General features: G+C 37.7%; 1 protein-coding gene across 1 annotated transcript in view; it reads left to right on the top strand.

Annotated features, from left to right (window-relative positions):
* Positions 1–92: 92 nt before the first annotated feature.
* oxct1a (3-oxoacid CoA transferase 1a) overlaps positions 93–20,244 on the top strand; it is a 49,633-nt gene continuing 29,481 nt past the window's right edge. The window contains exons 1-8 of the mRNA XM_084945148.1: positions 93–369; positions 1,392–1,500; positions 3,454–3,544; positions 6,308–6,443; positions 6,572–6,721; positions 7,211–7,317; positions 7,853–7,913; positions 20,135–20,242. Of these exons, the coding sequence (XP_084801274.1) occupies positions 274–369; positions 1,392–1,500; positions 3,454–3,544; positions 6,308–6,443; positions 6,572–6,721; positions 7,211–7,317; positions 7,853–7,913; positions 20,135–20,242 (858 nt within the window). The 5' untranslated portion in view covers positions 93–273. The remainder of the gene's footprint in view (positions 370–1,391; positions 1,501–3,453; positions 3,545–6,307; positions 6,444–6,571; positions 6,722–7,210; positions 7,318–7,852; positions 7,914–20,134; positions 20,243–20,244) is intronic.

Raw genomic sequence — 20,244 nt, 5'->3', positions numbered from 1 at the left:
GTAGTATTAGGCTTTCTCAAACGGCAATGACGCTACAGCACCAACAGTAGGCGGCAATGCACTAAATCACGCCTAGCTTACCAGGTGGGGGGGAGGGGGAAGATAACGAAGAAGAGCTTCTCCTTTCATCCTGTTTGAAAACAGCCAATAGCGTCGTGTCGCCGAGCTGGGCTTGGGTGTAGCCACATTTTGTGACCCTCAGCTAGCTCGGTTAAAGGTCCAGTCAGCGCTCACCCTGCATCTCCGCCCACCCCAAGTTTGTAGCTCCAAATCATGGCGGCCCTCAAAGCTTTGTGCAGAGCGGAAAATATACTCTTGAAAACCCACCACAGAACCAAAATAAACTTCGCCATCCACCAATTGAGCAAGGTCAGTATAACAACAGCGACGTTACAGCCGTTGTAGGAGTGTTGAAATGATGTTGCTGCAAAAAAAGAGACGACAGTAGTAAAATATGATAATTCAGCTGTCATTAAAGTATTGGTTACATTTGGAATGAAACTATTAACCAAGCTTCGCGTCGTTTATACTGTTTCAGTTTGCGTTTATGTGTTATTGTGGGCTGACCTCAGCCTGCAGGGCGCACAACCTTGCGGATACGCGCAATACAACACATTTGCCAATCCTTTCAAAAACTGCTGCCAAGATCTAGAAATGCATGAATAAAGTGAATCAGGTTATTTGATCTGACTAAGGTATGTGTAGTTGGATGATCACAAGTGCGCGTAACTCAACACCAAGTAATCTTAGATTTAGGTCTAAACACCTGCCACACGTTTTATTCAGTGCGGAAAACTTTCAAAAACATGTTCCAATATTATAGAGTCGTTAAATGTGAAGCTCGTTTTGTTAACTAATAAAAAAAAGATTATTTGTAACAATGTATTTGTGTGTAATGACAAGAACATTGTGAACTTAAACTTTCTCTTGAATGCTAGTTAATTATCACCCACACAGTAAGCACCGTGTGATTGCAGCAATCTGCGTGATATCTTAGAGTTTAACTGCCCTTCATGGTTGAACTTGCGTTTAACTACTGTCTGAGATATGAGAATTTACAAAAGACAGCAGCTCGCATTGGCCTGACACAGGGTTTTAAACACATGATTTTAAACCTGAATCCTCTGCTGACTGTTGGTTTTTGGCTCTTGGCTGTGTGCTATCATAATCTCTGCTTTTGTTGCAGGATTTGTTCAGCAGTTAGGTTTACTTTTCCTTTCTTCTACAGAATAAATTGGATTTGAACTGTGCAAGCAGGTCATTAGGTTTTAAGCCTTTATTTTTTTGTGCTTCTATTTAGAATTTACATGTTTGGTTTTTTTGGTGTTGCGGAAACAGCATTTTTTATGAATGCAAATTTGCTGTATTTCATGCTCTTGTGCTTTCTACAGACCTGTGGCTCTTACTTTTCCACATCAAGTCAGAAAAAATCAAAGTTCCACTCAGATCCTGTAGAAGCAGTTAAAGATATCCATAATGGAGCTACCATTCTTGTGGGAGGTAATGTATAGTACTTTCAAAAACATGTTGTAACAATGTCAGATAGGACTGCTTGGTTTATGATGATTTTGTTCACCTAACAGTATGTTATGCTTTATATTTACATATACTCACTGGATGCTATGAGGTACACCTTGGTATTACTGTCTCTTATAGCTTCATATTTCTTCATGGCATAGACTCATCAAGGTGCTGGAAACAAAAACACGCTCCACATCCGTGATGAAAATCTCTCATTCCATCACATCCCAAAAGTGCTCTACTAACTGTGGAGGCTATTTGGTTACAGTGATGAGTACTCATTGTCATGTTCAAGAACGCAGTTATAGGTCATTTGAACTTTGTGACATTGTTTGTTCTCATGCTGGAAGCAGCTATCAGAAGACCTGTCGTCGTAAAGGGGTGAACACAGTCAACAACAATAATATTCCTGTATCTTGTGGCATTTAAATGGTGCACTGTTGGTATACCAAGGGCCCTAAAATGTGACAAGATAATATTTCCCACAATATTATACCACCACCAGCCTGAGCTGTTAATACACAGGATAGATCCATGGTTATCTTTTTTCTGACTCTACCATCCAATTGTTAGGAGACTCATCAGACTAGAGAATGTTTTTTCAGTCTTCTGTTATCCAGTTTTTGTTGAACCACTGGGCAACCAATGGATATTTTCTTTAAACCCTAGAGATGGTTGTGTGGAACAATACTGGTAGATGGTAGATCAGCTGTTTCTAAATTATTCAGATCAACCTGTCTGGCACCAACAACCATGCGTTCAAAATCACTTAAATCACCGTTCTTACCCAGGCTGATTCTTGGTTTGAACTTCAGTGTGTCATCCTCCCCATGTCTACTTGCCTAAATGCACTTAGCAGCTGACATTTGATTGGCTGATTAGATATTTGGGTTAATGAGCGGTTGAACACATGCACGTAAGAAAGTGGCAGGTGAATTCATTAGAATAAATGTAATGTCTAATTTGCAATGAAGTGATTCCAAACTGTCTGTAGAATGCTGGTTGAGTATCATCCACACACTGAGTGCACACGCAATCCACTGATCTTATTTATAGTCCTGTTCACAGTGACATTGTTAAATGTTTTCCATTGTGACGCACTTCTGTCTAAGAGAAAAGCAGATGAACCTTCGCTCAGTGCAATATAAGAATGTTTCTAAACAAGGCTAGAAATACCTGGACTTGATCCAAGCTCATTGCACTTTGGTTTTTCTGTGTGGTTTGACATAGTTAACAAGATCATTGTTTTTGTATTAGTTTACTGTCCAAATCTGGCATGTCCCTAATCCTTAGATGTAAATGTGTATTTAAGACATTTTAAGGTCCTTATATGATCTTAAAATGTCTTAAATATATGTTTGCGAATAAAATTCCTTCACACCATATAGCTCAACTGCGTCATCAAAGGCCGGGCTATCTTTGGACTTTGATCCAAAGTCCATGAGGAGAGCACTGAATCACAGTTCAAATCACGACCTAATTCTCACATTGCTATGAACGAATTGGCCTAAAATATCTGGTTAACATACAGCACTTAATTGTAATTTTGTAACTGGTCTTAATCAATTGTTCTCCAGGCTTTCTGAAGGTCTTTTAAAGTTTTCTTTGGACATCGGCTGCTTTTTCATTCGTTTTCATTTCTCTGAGCATTTTCAGAGAAATGTTTTTTATGCTTTAAGCCAATTAACTGGATTAGACATTTCTTATTTTTTCCTAGCAAAATATAAGGAAATTAGCGATGGCAGTAAATGCACAGACATCAGCTGAACAAGTGAAGATAAAACACAAAGTCATAACATTTACTTACAACGTAAATACACTGATACATACTTTTGACAGTTTTATTTAAAGTCGTGTTTAAATGTGTATCGTTTTTCTTTTCTCACAGTGATTCCTTGTTTGCAACGCTTACTTTTTTGTATTCCACCTCAGGCTTTGGATTATGCGGAATTCCGGAGAATCTCATCAACAGTTTACTGAAGACTGGCGTTAAGGGCATCACTGCAGTCAGTAACAATGCAGGGTATGTGTGGAAGTGTACATGATTTGTACATGCTGTTTTAGAATAGTACCATTCATTGTTGTTGGGTTCTTTTGGTAGAATTAAATAAAAACAAAAACATTAGAATTATTACTTTGGTTTAAACCTTTTAACCAAACCACATTCTTGCATATGAACTTGAACGTTTTGCTTATTGTCTTGAATAGTAGTGTTTCTTTGTCTTGATTTGAGCCTGTGATGGTGTCTAATGGCAGCATTGGCAACCTTATGACTGTAACGGCAGACAGGCAGTGTTGTGCTAGCGAGATGCCCAGTGGCTATTAGATAAGTCATTGGATAAGGTACAAGGAAGAGGTGTGTGTGGTCAGGTGATCTTGTGTGTGATGTTTGTATTTGGTCTCAGTGCAGATTCAGTGTACACATAACAGTCAGCTGGTGACCTTAATTTCCTTTATTATATGTTTTGTCCTTTTGTACAGTAGAAAGAACTAATTGAAGGTTGTGTTCAGTCTTTTAACTCAAATAAAATTCTAATACTGTTGAAAGAAAAAAGGAAAAAGAAAATTGCAGCTTTCTTTTGTAATCAAAACCTGGCGTGTCACAATCCAGTAAACATTTAATTGTAGTGCTTATGCAGAAACAGTGAAACTTGAGTAATTCTTACCCTTTTATGTCTTTGTATTTATGTCACATACAAAACTATTAAAGGGTAAGAATTACATGTGTATGTTTTCGTATGATAATTTTATAATAAAGCCTTCTTGGTCATCATATATCCCAGTCATGGGTGGGAAATCAATTTTCCCAAGCGGCCACATGAGAAACTGGATCTGGGCTGCACCAGGAAGCATATCAAGAGATAAAGTTAATATTGAACAGAATTGAGTTCAGCTTTTATGGTTCGGCCCTGCACAACAGTCCCAGTTTCTCATATTACCCCTTGGGAAAATTAATTATATCAGTGGCAGGCAATCAAGTACTGTAATAAAGACTCCTTTTTTTTAAATGACAGTACTGCATAAGTGTGTTTGCTTGTAAAGCAGTGTGAACAAACTATTTTTTGAATGAAAACTATATTTACTATTTGACAACTAGGCATTGCTAACCTTATTTTGGCAGCAGTGGAAAGAAAGTGTAAATCTAATTTGGGAAATGCTGCCTCATGCTGTTGCCAGGTATGCAGATCTTATCTGAGAGGATAATAGAGAAGTTAACATGCAGAAATATTGGTTGTGTTGTGTCACTTTATTCTTTAAAATGATCCCCAATCAAGGATAAATCTTTAATCTTTTGACTTTTGTAGCAATATAGAACACATGAGTGTTTTGTCTCACTGCTGTTGGGTGAGAGGAACGAGACCCTCATATTTCACTTCTCATGAAAGTGACACAGCTGGCCCTTTATGCCCTCGATGAGTTGAGAAGGATTCAGCTGTACAAAAGGAGATTATTGGGCTGTTACAGAACCGCCTTCCCTTGCAGCTTTATACGTACTGTGTAATCAGCTGCTCCAGAATTTGACACAAACCAAATAGATTCTGTATAAAAGGCAGTGACACTTGTGCTCAAGATCACTGCTGGAATCTGCTCTCATGAATGAGCACTGAGTATTTGCCTGAAGAGCTTATAGTCCTCAAACATCATTCCATACACACCAGCTTCACACACAAGATCACAAAACATTAACACGAGTTAATAGTGCCAAAACCTTTCTTTAGTGTTTCCATTGTGTGTTGCATCACCAGTGGTTTGTGTGCATGTGACAGTGCACTTTGCAGTTATCTGTTTTTGCATTCTGATAACGCATGGCCTGGATATAATTTAAGATAACCCAAGATTAGAGTTACAATTAGAGTACAAAGCAGTGGTAGTTGGAGATTAGAGCAGTGTAAGAGAGAGTGAGTTTTTAATTGCCTGTGCATTAACATAAAGCACATGTTTAAAGTGTTTTGTGTTGCAAAAATACAGCTTGGACAGATTGAAACTAACTTGATTTGATTACCATCTGTTTTTCTTGTTTGGTATGAAAGAGCTTTGACGCCACAAAAAGCCAGTCCTCTCATAGCTGATCAAACAGTTGCTTGAGGGACTCTGCAATTTATGTTTGTCAAAGAAGGCTAGAAAAATGTATTCACAACTGTTGAGTCATGAGGATTTGTCCAGGTATGGTGGTCTAAATACGTGACACCCTATGTGCAGCAGGTGTAAAACACACTTGAGACCAGTGTGAGCTTCACAGCTTCTTTCAAGCACAATTATTCCGTGCGGTTTTGACAGACAATAAACAAAGACATGCTCAGAAAAATCTGACTCAGTGGCAACCCCAGGCTCAGCAGCTGTGTTTGATCAAATGAACTGTGATTATGGCTGTGAATGGGCCACAGCTGGACTGTGACTGTCTTTGCTTTGTCTTAAGATCAGAAAAGGGAGCCATATCCGTTTCAGCTTGACTGAGTTACAACCTTGAATAACCTCTCTAAGCGTTTACGTTAACAATAAGAAATGCTGGAAATTGCAGGAAGCTAGGACATTGATAGTTTCTTATGAGGAAAAAGAAGCATAGTTGGTAGAAATAAATGAGTATTGACAGAAAAGTGCTTTAATGTCAAATAAAAAATGAAAATGTATTCATTTGAAATGTAATAACATGAAATGTAAAATAAAACACAACAAGACACTTGTGTGTACCCTTTAGATCAGCTTATATTTATAAAAAACTGCTTAAGTTAATTTAATAAACAAAACAAAGCTTAGTAAGTTAGTGCTGTGTGTGTGTTTTCCTTAGAGTGGATAACTTTGGCCTGGGCCTGCTGCTCCAGACTAAGCAGATTAAGAGGATGATCTCCTCATATGTTGGAGAGAATGCAGAATTTGAGCGACAGTATCTGTCAGGGGAGCTGGAAGTGGAACTAACGCCTCAGGTTGGTTTATAAAAAAAAAAAAAAGTCAAATGACAAGGCTTATACAGTTTTTAACAAACATGCTGTCGACATGTATCTGGATTTCTCTTGTACTCCTCTCATAATCTGTCACTTTTTTCCCCCCACAGGGTACTCTTGCAGAGAGAATCAGGGCAGGAGGAGCTGGGGTTCCAGCCTTCTTCACTGCTACTGGCTATGGTACTCTTATCCAAGAGGGTGGCTCTCCTATCAAGTACAACAAAGATGGTAGCATTGCCATTGCCAGTGAAAAGAGAGAGGTGAGAGTGCTGTAATCCCTGTTGTAGTTTTGGAATTAAGTGCTGTAGCTGGACTTCAGTGGGTTACATGATAGTAGCCTTGAATTGTCCTCATAATGCACAGATTCCCAAGAGCTCTGGTCTGATCTGTTGTAGTGCACAGCAGCACTGAAATCCAGTTTCTTTATACAGTAAATTACACAGTGAGTTAAATAAATCACCATTAGGTACTGGTATGCAACACATGTCTTGTGACTGAGGAAAAGAGCCTCGTCAAAATTTAGATTTTAAGTGTAAAAAATATTTTGGAGATTTCACACAGGTGGTGTAATGTGTAACCCTGAATAGTAGCCATTGCAGATTTATTTAAATGCCACAGAATCTATAGCATGACAAAGTTTAGACTCAACTACAAAGACCAAGTCTAAAATTAAAAACAGAACTTTAAAACAGCTTACTGTTTATCCCCAAGTTCATCCTGTAAGTAACTTCTCACCTGGTTGTACACAGGTGAGGGAGTTCGGTGGCAGGCACTACGTCATGGAGAAAGCCATCACTGGAGATTTTGCACTGATCAAAGCTTGGAAAGCTGACAAGGCCGGGAACATTGTTTTCAGGTAATTAATGACATGAATTGTTGTGTTAAAGTTGTCTTAAGTTTGAGATATTTGAACATATGAAACCATAGTGCATTTTAAGCCTTTATTAACTTTGTCAGCTCTTGTTTGCTCTCAGCCCGCAGATCTACTTTGGCGCATACATCGTCTTTAATTATTCAGACAGAATATTTTTGAACTGGACTGGGATTGTCATTCATTACTACTAATATAGCTCTGTTCAATTATATGCATTGATACTGCAAAAGTTAGAAAAATCTAAATAATGCTCTCAATTTACTCTTGTCTTTAGATATTGTTTTTAGTTATAGCAAAGTTTAGGTTATGCATAGATCCCTACATGAGTAACATTGAACCAATCCAGTGCATGTCCAAATTGGATGTAGTAAAATTCTTCACCACAAGAGAGCAGTGTCCTCTGGTACTCTGAGTCTAAACAGGATATAACATAATGGACACTGGTTTATATATTATTTATATATTATATTTGCTGCTACTACATTTTATTCAATATGTATGTCTTGCTTTGTGTTAGGAAAACAGCTAGGAACTTCAACCAGCCCATGTGCAAGGCAGCCAAAACCACAATAGTTGAGGTATGTAACTGCAGCATCACAGTCACATGCTTTTTAAAGCATGTGCAAACCTCCTCTTCAAACATTTCCACTAGTGGATTGGATGTGAGTGGAATATACACATAAGTTTTACTTTATTGTTTTACTGCATCCATTTTCATTTTCTAGGCCCACTAGCTGAAAAAGGTAAACTTATAAATAAGTTGTGCAAATCAACCATCAAACACAGTGATGAGTAAACACTGTCCAAATTAAGACTCTCAAACCCTTTGGGCTATTCACAAATCAACAATAACAAATAAAATAAAAATAGATAAACAAAAACAACATTTAAAAAAGGAAAAAATTGGATATAGCATAAAATGTTTCTGGTTCTCCCTTTCTCACTGTCCCTCTCGCTCACTGTCTTTCTCTGTGTGTGCTGTCAGTGTCAGAGGCACAACTCTTCAACGTGCTGTTAATAGTATGCATGTAAGGAGCCTGGTCAGTAAAAAACAGAACTATAAGTTAATGGCAGTATTAACTCTTAACTAGAATCAATTTAGCAGGTTATTAGAAAATAGTTTGAAACTAGCCAAGTGCTCTTGAGGTACAAACGGGGCCGGGAAGAGTTAACCAGTAAGATGAGGGGAGGAGAGTGGGGAGGATAACAGCCAATATGAGAGAGAAGCCAGTTTAGATCAGATGTATATAATTAAATTCTAAATCAGTTTAAGTGTTATGTAATCACAGTGTTATTAGTTTACAGTATATTGGTTATTTAAAATCTAGTGCTTAGGTCAATAATTTATTTAAAATCTAATGTTGCTGAAGACCACTGAAATAAGTTTCGCCAGCGGAAAATGCTTCATGTTGTGTTGGGTAGAAACAAAACAACTAAAAATGTATGATAGAGGTAAAAGGTCATGTGTGTATGTTTGTGAACTGAAATTGTCCACTTGAACAGGGGATATTCTTAGAATCCTGGCATTAAAAATAAATGCAGTTTTTAGAGCTATGTGACCAGCATCAGAGTGTGTCCAGCTATTTCTGGGTTGTCTGTGACATACGTAGTTTCACTGTATAATATGGTAAGGTCTTCAAGGTACCCTGAGATGAATTTTGCTGTGAATAAAACTGAAGTAAAATTGAATTCTGTCTGGTTACCCACCTGTCTAGCATTTGACCGTTTAGAAAAATGTTATTGCGTATCTCTTCCCTCCATGTGTATGTGCGTTTGTCTCTTTCTCCGCCTATCTAACACACAGCTTCACACCTCGCATATAGACATGGCTTGCTTCAGAGAGCAGCAGGGAGAAAAACTGTGTGAAAAACCATGAAAAAACTGGCACTTTCTGAAAATAAATTGCTAGAAAGGGGTCTCTCATAAATCTGAGTGCATTTTCAATTATTCCATTGTTGCTGGACCAGAGATTTAATCTGCAGTTGATTAGAAATGTCTGAAAACATAGGGGTACATTTTTATCACTATGGAGCTGTTATGTGTTCTATTTACCATTGCAGACCAAATTTCAGTGACCAGCCAAACCTTTGAGTATTGATAATAAAGAACCCATTTCATTTGAACCATTTACTATCCATTTATGAGTAATGCTGTTCAGAAATACCCTGGCCGTTAAGCTTTCCTGCAACATCTGATGAAAAGCAGCCAACTACCTGCTCCAGGTTGGGAAGGAGTTGGGGAGTGAGGCTAGAGTGGAGCAGGAGATTGACAAGCGGGTTGTGTTTGCAGTAGTGTAGATGTTGTAATGGTTTGTTAAAGTAAAGAGAGAGCTGAGGGCGTAGGCACAGCTGACGTTTTACAGGTTTATCTCTGTTTCTGCTGTCATCTGTGGGCATGTGCTGCATGTAGTGACTGAAAGAATAGAATCACAAATATGAAAGGTAGAAATCCAGTGGTAGAGTTAAGATTGTTCATGCATCTCAAGATGTCATGCTTTAGGCATGTTCAATCCAATGCAGAGCCTGGCTTTGGGTGCCCTATTATTCACCCAGAAGAGTAGATGCGGTGACCAAAATCTGGATATATGATGGTAAATGAACTGATGGAATTACCTAATATTGTGTAAATATCAGTTAATTCTTGACAGTTGGTATAATGCAGTAATTACTGATGTTCAGTTCAACTCAATTCAATTTTATTTATATAAAATTCTGAGCTGAAGCCCCCTGTTGGGCCACAGAAGTACTGCAGATGGGCCGCAGTAATAACAGATATTTAGTTTGAAATTACTCACAAGTATGGTCTTTTCTTATTTATATACATTTTTTTAGTTATATAAAAAGTAGTTGGGTCAAACATTGGCCTTAACACTTTGGATATTACTGGGTAATATTAGCAATGTATAGCAAACAACTTTTATTGTTTGTTTTGAAAAAAATCACTTTCTCTTGTATTTTGATTAGAGTGAAGATTTAAGATTGAGTGTGACCCATGGGGATTTTCTGGTTTTTAAAGGGTCGCACTCTTGACTTGCGGAATGACTGGTATGACTGGTTTACTTATTGAAACATGCTTGTGATGGCCTATTACCACTAAGAAATGTACTACAGCTATTGGATTTAATAATAATTTAAATAATAATAATCACAATGCTAAGCTCTAAGTATAATTGGTTGAACCGAATATTGCAACTATCTTTTTGAGCCTAGAATCACCTGAGTCATGTATGAAGCTGCTGTTGTTGGCAATTATAGGTTCAGGCTACAATAGAAGTGTTTTCCATAAGATACATTTGTGACATTTTTACCAACCTTTTTACTTACCTACAGTGATGAGTAGCAGGCATTGGATGAAAGACAGGTTGATCAACGTGAAAAATTGAATGTGGGATTTGGATCACAACATAAGCTTGCAGGATGTACTTCACATTGCAAGATCTGAAAACAGTTATGAACATGAATGGCATCTGCAAATTGTCATGGATTGAGAAATAAAAAAAAAAAAGTTTACTCTTAATGTTTAGAATGGGATTATTCTAAATTATTAATACTTTACTCTTCAGTAGAGTACTTGACATATATGGGTAAGCTAAAGATAAGATAAGATAAGATAACCTTTATTAGTCCCACACGTGGGAAATTTGTTTTGTCACAGCAGGAAGTGGACAGTGCAAAAGTTATGAGGCAAAAATTAGGATACAATAAGAATAAATACAGTACACAACTGTACAGAAATGTCATTTGAAGTGTTCTATTTAGGTAAAGAACTGATGTCAGTCAATTAACCTCTCCTAAAGTGCTTTCTCCAATCTGACACAAATAATTTTATTTTAGGACAGAAAGCTGCGCATCTGCATCTGAACTTAATTAATCTTTTTTTAAATGGAATTTGACGTTGCCTGCCAGTAGTACAACGAGACTGTGTCAAACAACTACCAGTTTCAGACTAGTCTTTGAAGTCCTTTTTCATATTGTGCTCTAATTACAAAACGAGTCATCCACATATCAACTTTTTTTTTTTTTTTATCCAAGAGGCATTCATTGTAATTTGTGATGTGGTCTGATAAATGATATCAAATAGAATTTACATGTTTTGAATCTGAGTCTAGTCCTGCTTTGTTTAACCATTTGATTCACTTGTTTTTCTTTCTTTTTTTACATTTTTTTATAATATAATAATGACACTGACCTAAAGTGAGTCCCCTTCCTCATTTCTGCTCACCCACTTTAAAATTAGTGCGCAGAGTGATAAATAATAACAGGTTCCTTATGTTAAATAAATGTCTAACTTAAAATCCCATTATGGTTCTCTGACTGCTTCGTTCTATCACAGTGATTCGTCAGATGGCCAGTTTTATGGTCCCTTTTTTATGGCAGTGGAGGTAACATATTAACATTATGACAATTTATTGAGGACTATAAAGTGATTGGCCCTATTAAGAGCCTTTTTGTCTTGCATAGTGCATATTGGCATAGAGACTAATTACTTGTCTCTATGCCAATAAATTTGTCCTCAGGATTCAGGACATATTTGATCATAAATCTGGTGATTTTGGAATCAATATTGACCCTGTTGTCTTGGTGTAAGGAGCAGACAGAGTGAGGCGTTTCTCAAGCCATTCATTTAACTTGGTCAGCTTTTTAGCTCACGCCATTTCACCAAGCTTGTGTTGCACATCAACTGTACTGTATTTTTCCACTGAGCTACCTAATAATAAAACTACCCACCTAATACTGTGAAGGGCCTTGCCCCCATAGCTCTAAACTCTGGTGCATGGACACAGGGAATCTAGGGGTGTATGACAGTGAAACTTTAGAATACTATGGGTTACGAGGTGGGACTTTTTGGGATTAGGCTTATTCTAGAAATTGCCACAGATGTTTGATCAGATATATATCTGTGCGTATGGAGGCTGTGTCAAAACTCTGAGCTCTCTGTAGTCTTCTTTCTGTATTTCCCAAGCAGTTTCTGTGGTGCATGGGAGTGTCTTGTCTGTATGGGGCCTCCTGCTGGCGCCGGGGGAGTGGGATTGACATCATATTACATCGGTTATCAGTGTTATTTTTGTCATCTGTCAGTTGTTTTAATGTTGTGGCTTATTGGTGTATATAAAGACCAAACTGTTAAGCAATTACTGATGAAAAAGGGCAAAAATGCAGTCAAGAGCTTGACAAGACCCAGAGTGTGGAAATTATTTCCACACTCTGGCAGTTGTAGCTATACCTAAACAACTAGATTGATTTATTAAATGAAAGCTAGATTATATTAGTTTAAGTCTTGAAAATACTTAATCATCTGTGAAATTAAGTCCTGTAATCATAGCCAGACTAAAACCCAAATCTTATTAATGTGATTCTGGTCATTGGCTTTAATTAGTCACTAGAACATCCACACAGTTAAGTGTTTCAAAATGAGTTTCATAAGTATAGGCGACTTTCTTCTTCAGCAATGGCAAAAAGCTTATGTCCATTAAATTGTTGAATAAAGTTTTGTTTAGCTAACCCGTTCTTCTTTAATTTTCTTTCCTGTGCTTGAAAGGGATTGAACAGCGTTTAACTCGCAGACTAAAAGAAGAAACCTGAAGTATCTGGAATATCTATACTTAATATGCACATAAAATTATAGCTTTCATTAAAAGCATCTCTTTGAACTATTTACATACTGTCAGGAATCAAAGTCATCAAAGTCAAATTTACTGAGGCTCATTTTTTTTTTTTTTTTTAGAAATTAACGACAGTTATGGAAAGCAAGTTCAAATGATCTCCTGGTATATATCAATAACCCCGCGGTGGTACCCGGCTGAGTTCATTTCACGCATCTTGGAGATAAATTGATTAACATCTTGTTATATTCTTTAATGGTTTACATTATTGTAACTCCGTCTCACACATAGCTAACATTAGTGCTCCACGCTGATCGTTGACCGACGATTGTAGTTTATGTGCCAGTTTATGCCATCTACTTTTTTTAATGGAATTTATAATCCTGGAGATTGGAAGGGTGCCAGAAAACAAGATAACACAAAAGCAAATTACACACACAAAAAAGAAAAATTACCATTATCATCACTGGCTCCTTCCATGGTTGCTAGGCAACCAAACTCTGCTATTCAATTGTTCTGTGTTCCAGGGTGTCCAGCTGGTCCGGTTATTCCCTTATCACAGGTACAGTGAAAGGCCCCAGTGCATTGTGGGATTCAGTGCACCAGAGACTGAATCAAGCAGTGGTTTCTGCAATTGTTCGATCATCAGTCACAGTAAATGACTCAGATGTTCTCTTGTAGCAGCGCAGTGTAGTTGTGTGGGTGTTATTGTGCACGCACAGCAATCCAATCATGCATGAATTAAATTAAGGTATTTGGAAGTGTGTTTTGTTTTTTTTGTTTTTTAGCCAGGCAAGAGGTCTAATTGGTAATAAATAACCCCCATGCTCAGATTTCCAGGTCAGCCTCCCACTGGATGTTTGCTGAAACAAAAATTGCAATAACTAAGGGTTTAAACATTGTTTGTGTATATTGTTTTACTCTTTGAAATTTACCTTTTAATTAAAAAAGGAATTTAGTTTCAATCATAGTTTGGGAACATGTTTTGTATTGGCTGGATAATTAGATTTTTTTGTGATTATCCTTCCCTTTTTTTGTACACACTATATCTGTTAAATTACTTGGCACAAATATTCCCCTGGAATGAAGATGAATTGGCGGTTAAAGGTCAGAGATTAAGGTCACTGTGACCTCATGTCTGGCTGTTGTTGTGAATACAATTAATTCAGGAAATCGTTCACTTGGATTCAAGGGTGATTGGTATAGAATTTGTTGGTTAAAGGTAAAAGTCACCGATTATAAAATGTCTTTGGCCATAACTCAAAAATATGATTCATATTTGTGACATGATCAATATATCTTTTATAATTAAATGATAAAGTGATTTGTTTTATTTACTGGAGGACAGCTCTAGACAAACATGGTTGTAAACTTCAGCTTTACTGTTTTTGGAGAGTTACAAAGCTGCAAGGCGTCAGTTTTAGTTTACTACTGTGTTTTTCCTCGAAATGATAGGGATTATTGCAATAGACTGGGGACTTGCTGGTGTAACCTGCCTTTTCGCCTAAATGACAACTAGGATAGGCTCCAGGTCCCCCCTCTCTCATGACACTGAATTGGATAAGTGGAAAAAGATTGATCGATGGATGCATGATGGGTATTATCTTAAGCCGCTGCTGTGGTCCTCTGTAGATCAGAATGCCTTCTGTCTCCTTTAGTAACTGTTGAAATTTCGATTACTTGATACAGGCAACATTCCTTTTAGCTATTTTGCATAACTTATAATGCCTTGTTGAGTTTTCTAGTCTTGTTCTTGACTTGTGCCCTCCACTGGCATCGTTACTCAAGCTACTGTTCTCTAGTAATTAGAAACCACTTGTTTTCTCCATCATTTCCTGCCTAAGGAGGTTCATGAATTGAATTTTATGTGCAAAGATGTGCAGTTTATTCTTTATGTTCCCATTTTGCACAGCTTATGGGGATTTAGAATATACATTTGCCACAAGGTGAAATGTGTTATTTGAATGCTAATTGACTAAAAATCTTTAATGTAGATTGTCGTAGTCATACTTGTTTTGAACTGATATCTCAAAACATATTGCACACAGCTCAATAGCAGCTGGCCAGCAGTGTCTTTTGTTTAGTTTTTTGTTATTGTTCCAATTTTGAAGTTTTCTCCTGAACATAAGAGAATACATCATGTCTCATTTTAAAAGCTGGCATTGACATTTCTAGGAGTAGGTCTGCTTGACATAAACATTACTTCAAGAGCATTGCTGACATTTTTTCATGGCTTATATAAATGCATCAGAAAATGTCACTGACAGTCTATAATATACTTTACTGATTGACAGTCAATAGGGTCTGATGAACTGGTTGAATGTAAAAGCAGAGGGAGACACTGTGAAAGTGTGATAGAAGACAGATTTGCTGAACATATGCAGAAACCGAATGTCTGACTGTAAGTTTAAAGTTTCCTCGCAACTGCCCGTCATCTGAATCTGAAGCACATTGCAAGAAGGCTTATGTGTTAGTTGAAATGTAAACATTGCCATTTGAGCTGTGAGTGCAGAAATCCATTCCAAATGATACAAGGTGCTTTGGTGAGCAATGTGTGGCATCTGAAAAATGTATTTTTAGTTCTGTAATGTTGTCAAGGTTTACATTGGCTGGCTATCTGCCATTTTCTGGATAGCATAAAATCTGTCACAGGCAAGGCAAGCTTCCACTGAGGAGAAACAGATTGCTCGTGATGTCAGTGCACTAGGTCAGGGGATATAGCCGGAGCTTTGCCCTGAAAGTGGAAACCGTGTGTGGCCAAGTGCACAATAGGAGGAAGATTGAGAGGCTATAAATAAACACAGTAATGAGAGTGTGGTGTCACTGTCATCATCATGCCCTGTTGCCGGTTGCCTGTAGCCACACCTTCTTTCCCTTGACCTTTTGACTGTCAAGTTTCAGTTCTTGCATCCCTAAATAAAATAAAGAGATGTAAAGAAATAAAAAAATGTAATCTCAAATTTGTTTTTAGTTGTTTTGATAAGCCATTTGAATGGGGAAGTTAGTTAGGTATACAGTAGCCTGTATGCTAACTAGTTAACAAACACATGCTACACCGAAATCTCTGATCTGTCTTTTTCTTAAAATAACATCAGGCATTCAATTTTAGAATCTTCTCCCTCAAGGTCTCGCAGTGCATGAGAGCACTGTGGGTCACAGAGGGGTGCAGCTGCTCCCTGGTGCAGAAGGAGCATATACTGCAGAATTTTCTCCAGCTGCCACAAATCCCATGTTTAGAAAGTCTTGGTGACTTCTTTGAGTGTAATATTTAGAACTCTGGCTGAAATGACACTGATAATTCCAGTTTACTGTGTGACCATAGTGATTTATCTATAGTTTTGCTACATATATTAGCAAGTTCTGCCACAAAAAACTCCCCAAAACATAATAACACATTAAATCGAGTCATTATCTTTAAAATGAAAGTCAAGTTGAGGTTTAAGAAAGGATAACCATGCAATCAAAATTCACCTTTGGAACCAGTCTTAAGCTAGAGTCACACTGGAAGACCATAAAAAGTGAATGATATTCAGTGACTGCAGGCTGAATAACCACTGGCTAAGCAAAGTGGGTGTTACCCACCCAGATGAATTTCCCTCAACTTCCAGGTGACAACGCAGGATACTGTTGATTGATGTACGACCTGATAATAAAAACATTTAAGTGTTACCTAGGCAACAGGAGCCTGGAATGTCTGCAAGCGATCAGCCATCAGTACGAGCATTGCTTCCAGTTTGGACGCAGCTTTAAGACAATATTCACAAGGTGTGTTCAGATGGCAAAAATACTGACTCCAAATGTAAGTTTTCACTGTGTGGGGAACAACTAAACAACAGTATATCACTACACAGCGGAATTACTATCTCTGCTGTAGATGTCTGTAGATGCTGTTGTTGTAACTCATATATAAGAATTTGTATTTGCATAACAATTTCTATAAAAATGGCACAATATAAGGAATTTCCATTTATTTACAAGTTATTTATTTCAGTAGTATAGGATATACGATAGTATCTGTTGTTTGTTTTTATTTATTTAATGATTTTTATTTCAGTAGTATAAAATTTCCACGATAGCAGCAACAGGTATCTGATGTGTTAAGTACAGAAGGGAGTGTTGTCTGCACTCTTATGGTATTCTAAATGGAGAAATTGGACCTGTGCTGTGTGTGTACACTGAGGAGTGGTAATGCAGCTGTACTTGTGCACTCATCACTTAGGCTATTAAAAAGGTGCAATTACCAGTGCTCTTTGTTTATTCCACTCAGTGCCTTTGTAATCAAGGGTGTGATGAACATTGTAGCGTCTCGGATCTATTATTGTGTAACCTTTTTTTTTAATACTGTGCACATATTTTCACTTGCTGCAACTATTGTAACCACTAAAACGATATAACGTAAAATCATTTCTGTTATATTTAGTTTATCTTGCAGTACTTTTTGTTCAATCAACTTAAAAATGTGATCCATCTATTTTATTTTTGCTATTCTTTTTAAATGTTTATCATATTTCATTAGCATGGCATAGTATTTCAAGTGTCGTTTAGTGAATGAAGAGTGAGGGGTGTGAGCCACATCACCGTTTATGGTTTATTCTAGGAATTTGATAGCACTGCACACTGATCAGTGTGAGATTAACGAGATTTGACAAAGCTCACAGCCTAAAAAAGCACAAACTCATGAAAAAACGCTTGCCACGTCCCCAGAGGGCACTTTGATTCCCTCTATCCTCCTGCCAGCTCACTTCATGCCTCGCTCCGCTCTCATTGATGTGAAAATCGTTCTACAGATACGGGAATATCAATGTCTGTCCATGTGTGCCTGCTTGCTTGTGTTACGCACCTGCTCATTTTGTGTGTGTTTGTGTCTGTGTGTGTGTATTATTTTATTTTAGTGCTTTATCCTTTCACATCCGTTGAACCTTCTGTCTGAACTACATCTGAGCAGTGGTGTAGCCGGGACACATCACATAGATGAAAAGAAAAGAGGCTTTTTTTTTTTATGTACACAGCACATTTAAATTGTATGAGCTTGTTATTGTGCTTTGACTTAGCTTTGGGAGGGTAATTGAAAATGGAGCTGAATACATGGTTTGTTTGCATGTGTGAGACCAATGAAACAATATGAGGAAAGCCAGCCTCTTGGGTGTGAATTCTGTGTTTGTTTGTTTTTTGTTTTTCAGGGTCTTACAATTGTATATACTTTTCTAATTAAGGGATTGATGTTGTTTTCATATGCATCTTAAAATTCTTAGAAATTTACACCCCAGATATTTGTTGTAATCCTCCTCCCCCAGGTTTCCCTTGTCATAAGACTAAAACATTTTTTTTAATAACATGACAAGCACAATCTTGCTTAATGAAGATGTCTAAGAAAATCATGCTTCTCACCAAGACAGATCAAGCCCCCAGAGAAAGATGTGGGTGAGTGTGTGGGACTGCTGCATCAGTCTCATCTTGCATGGCCTCGTTTTCACTCTGGAGCATCAGAGATTTACCATAAACCAGAGTAGAACCAGCAAAAGAGTCTAAAATCACTTTATGGTCCTGAGTGGCCCTAGCTCATGAGAGACCAAAGCCTGTGTATCCATGACAACGCTAAGATGGGATCCACTCTCAGCCATTGACTCCTCTCAGTCAGGGCTGAGTGCTGAGGGAGGAAGTAGAGATAAGGAAAGATTCAATTCAATTTGCTCTGAACGGCTGCTTGCCCCTCATGTAAATAGAATGAGCAGGTTACACTCTGAGCTACACAGGAGTAAAGCACTGAAAAGTAGAAATGAAGGCGGGAATTATGTTGTCAAGGCTGAGTCGTCTTTGGTCCCCAGAGGTGTGGAAACACTTTTATTTTTTTCCATTTTTCATTTTAATTTTATTATTTCAACCACTTGAAGAATCTCCTGGAAGAAAGAAACAGCACATCCATCCCATTGAAGTCTCATCTATTTGATAAAGGAAAATTGGTTCTCAAAAAAGGGCTTTTTGTCAGTCCCAGCTTTGTTTGAGTCCTTTATTTGAAATCTCTAGGACTGTAGTGTTTAATGCTACAGCCTACTGTAAATATGGATACTGCAAAAAGACCTAGAGAAGACCTGCATGGGCAGCAAGGCTTAATGGATCCCACACATGCCGTACAAGTCTCCCTGAACACCTGTGTAACTGCAGGCTCAGTTTATAGAAAGGAGGAGGAAGCAGGTTCGTTGTTAGGTTCCTATCCTAGTCATGATGACCCAACTCTTTTGAAATCAATAGCCATTTCCATCACTGTCTTGTTAGTCAGACAGAAAGTATCCCAGATGTATACTCCTCTTCTGCTGCTGTACACTTTCTAAATAAAGGTGGTGCACTTTCTGTCACAGTCAGCAATACACTGCTTGCTACATGTACACGATTTTTATATTGCTGTAATGTTAAGTACGACAATGATCGAGATGGTTTATTCCATATTATCAGAATAAACTGATCTGAAATTTAACCCTTGGAAAAAAGTTTTTGGAACTAACCATTGTTTTCCACGTAATGGTGAAAAGGTTCCTTTTGACCTCTATTTTTAGTTTGGCCAGCATACCCACAGCATGAATACAATCTCCTCCATAAACCCCTACTCTCGCTGCTTTTGATCTTAGGATCAAGCTGCATCCCCTGGGCTTGGTGTGTCGGACGATTCCTATTTTCTGTTAGCCAAGCTGACTTTGGGTACACAGACAGCTTTCACTTGGCTCAGTGGAGTTGCTAGAAGAATAAATACAACTTTTCCACAAATATTTACTGTCTCTTCCCTGTGAAAGACATGATAGTAGAATAATTTCAAAACCTCTGAGGCCATATTAGGACAAATGTTTTCTTCAGCATTAACGCCACTGATGTTTGAAGCTCAATTATGAATTATATTAGTAACAAACTTAAATTGTCTCATTTGTTTTTACATTTATTTACAGTATTTACATTTTTAAAGCCTTAAGAAATTGTATAGTAACCCAAAAATCAAGAAGAAATCTTCAGATTTGCCTGCAGAGTGCGAAAATATCTACTGGATTTTTATCATTTCACCTTTTGAATTTCATCGCTTGGTAGGCAAAGGTTATTTTCTGGTGGTGTAATTCCATCTGTGCATGGTTTCTTTATCTGAACTTTAATCTCAAGGATCATGGGACACCTTGCAAGTGAAGTCAGAGCTCATCACTCTGTGTCTCTGTGTAGGTGGAAGAGGTGGTGGATGTTGGGGCTTTTGCTGCAGAGGATATCCACATACCCAGCATCTATGTCCACAGGGTTGTCCAGGGCGCCAGTTGTGAAAAAAGGATTGAGGT

This window comes from Perissodus microlepis, chromosome 12 (genome assembly GCF_051167445.1).
Source record: "Perissodus microlepis isolate ML-2025 ecotype Zambia chromosome 12, ASM5116744v1, whole genome shotgun sequence".
In the NCBI taxonomy this organism is placed as follows: Eukaryota; Metazoa; Chordata; class Actinopteri; order Cichliformes; family Cichlidae; genus Perissodus; species Perissodus microlepis.
This window is presented reverse-complemented; position numbering and strand designations above follow the sequence as displayed.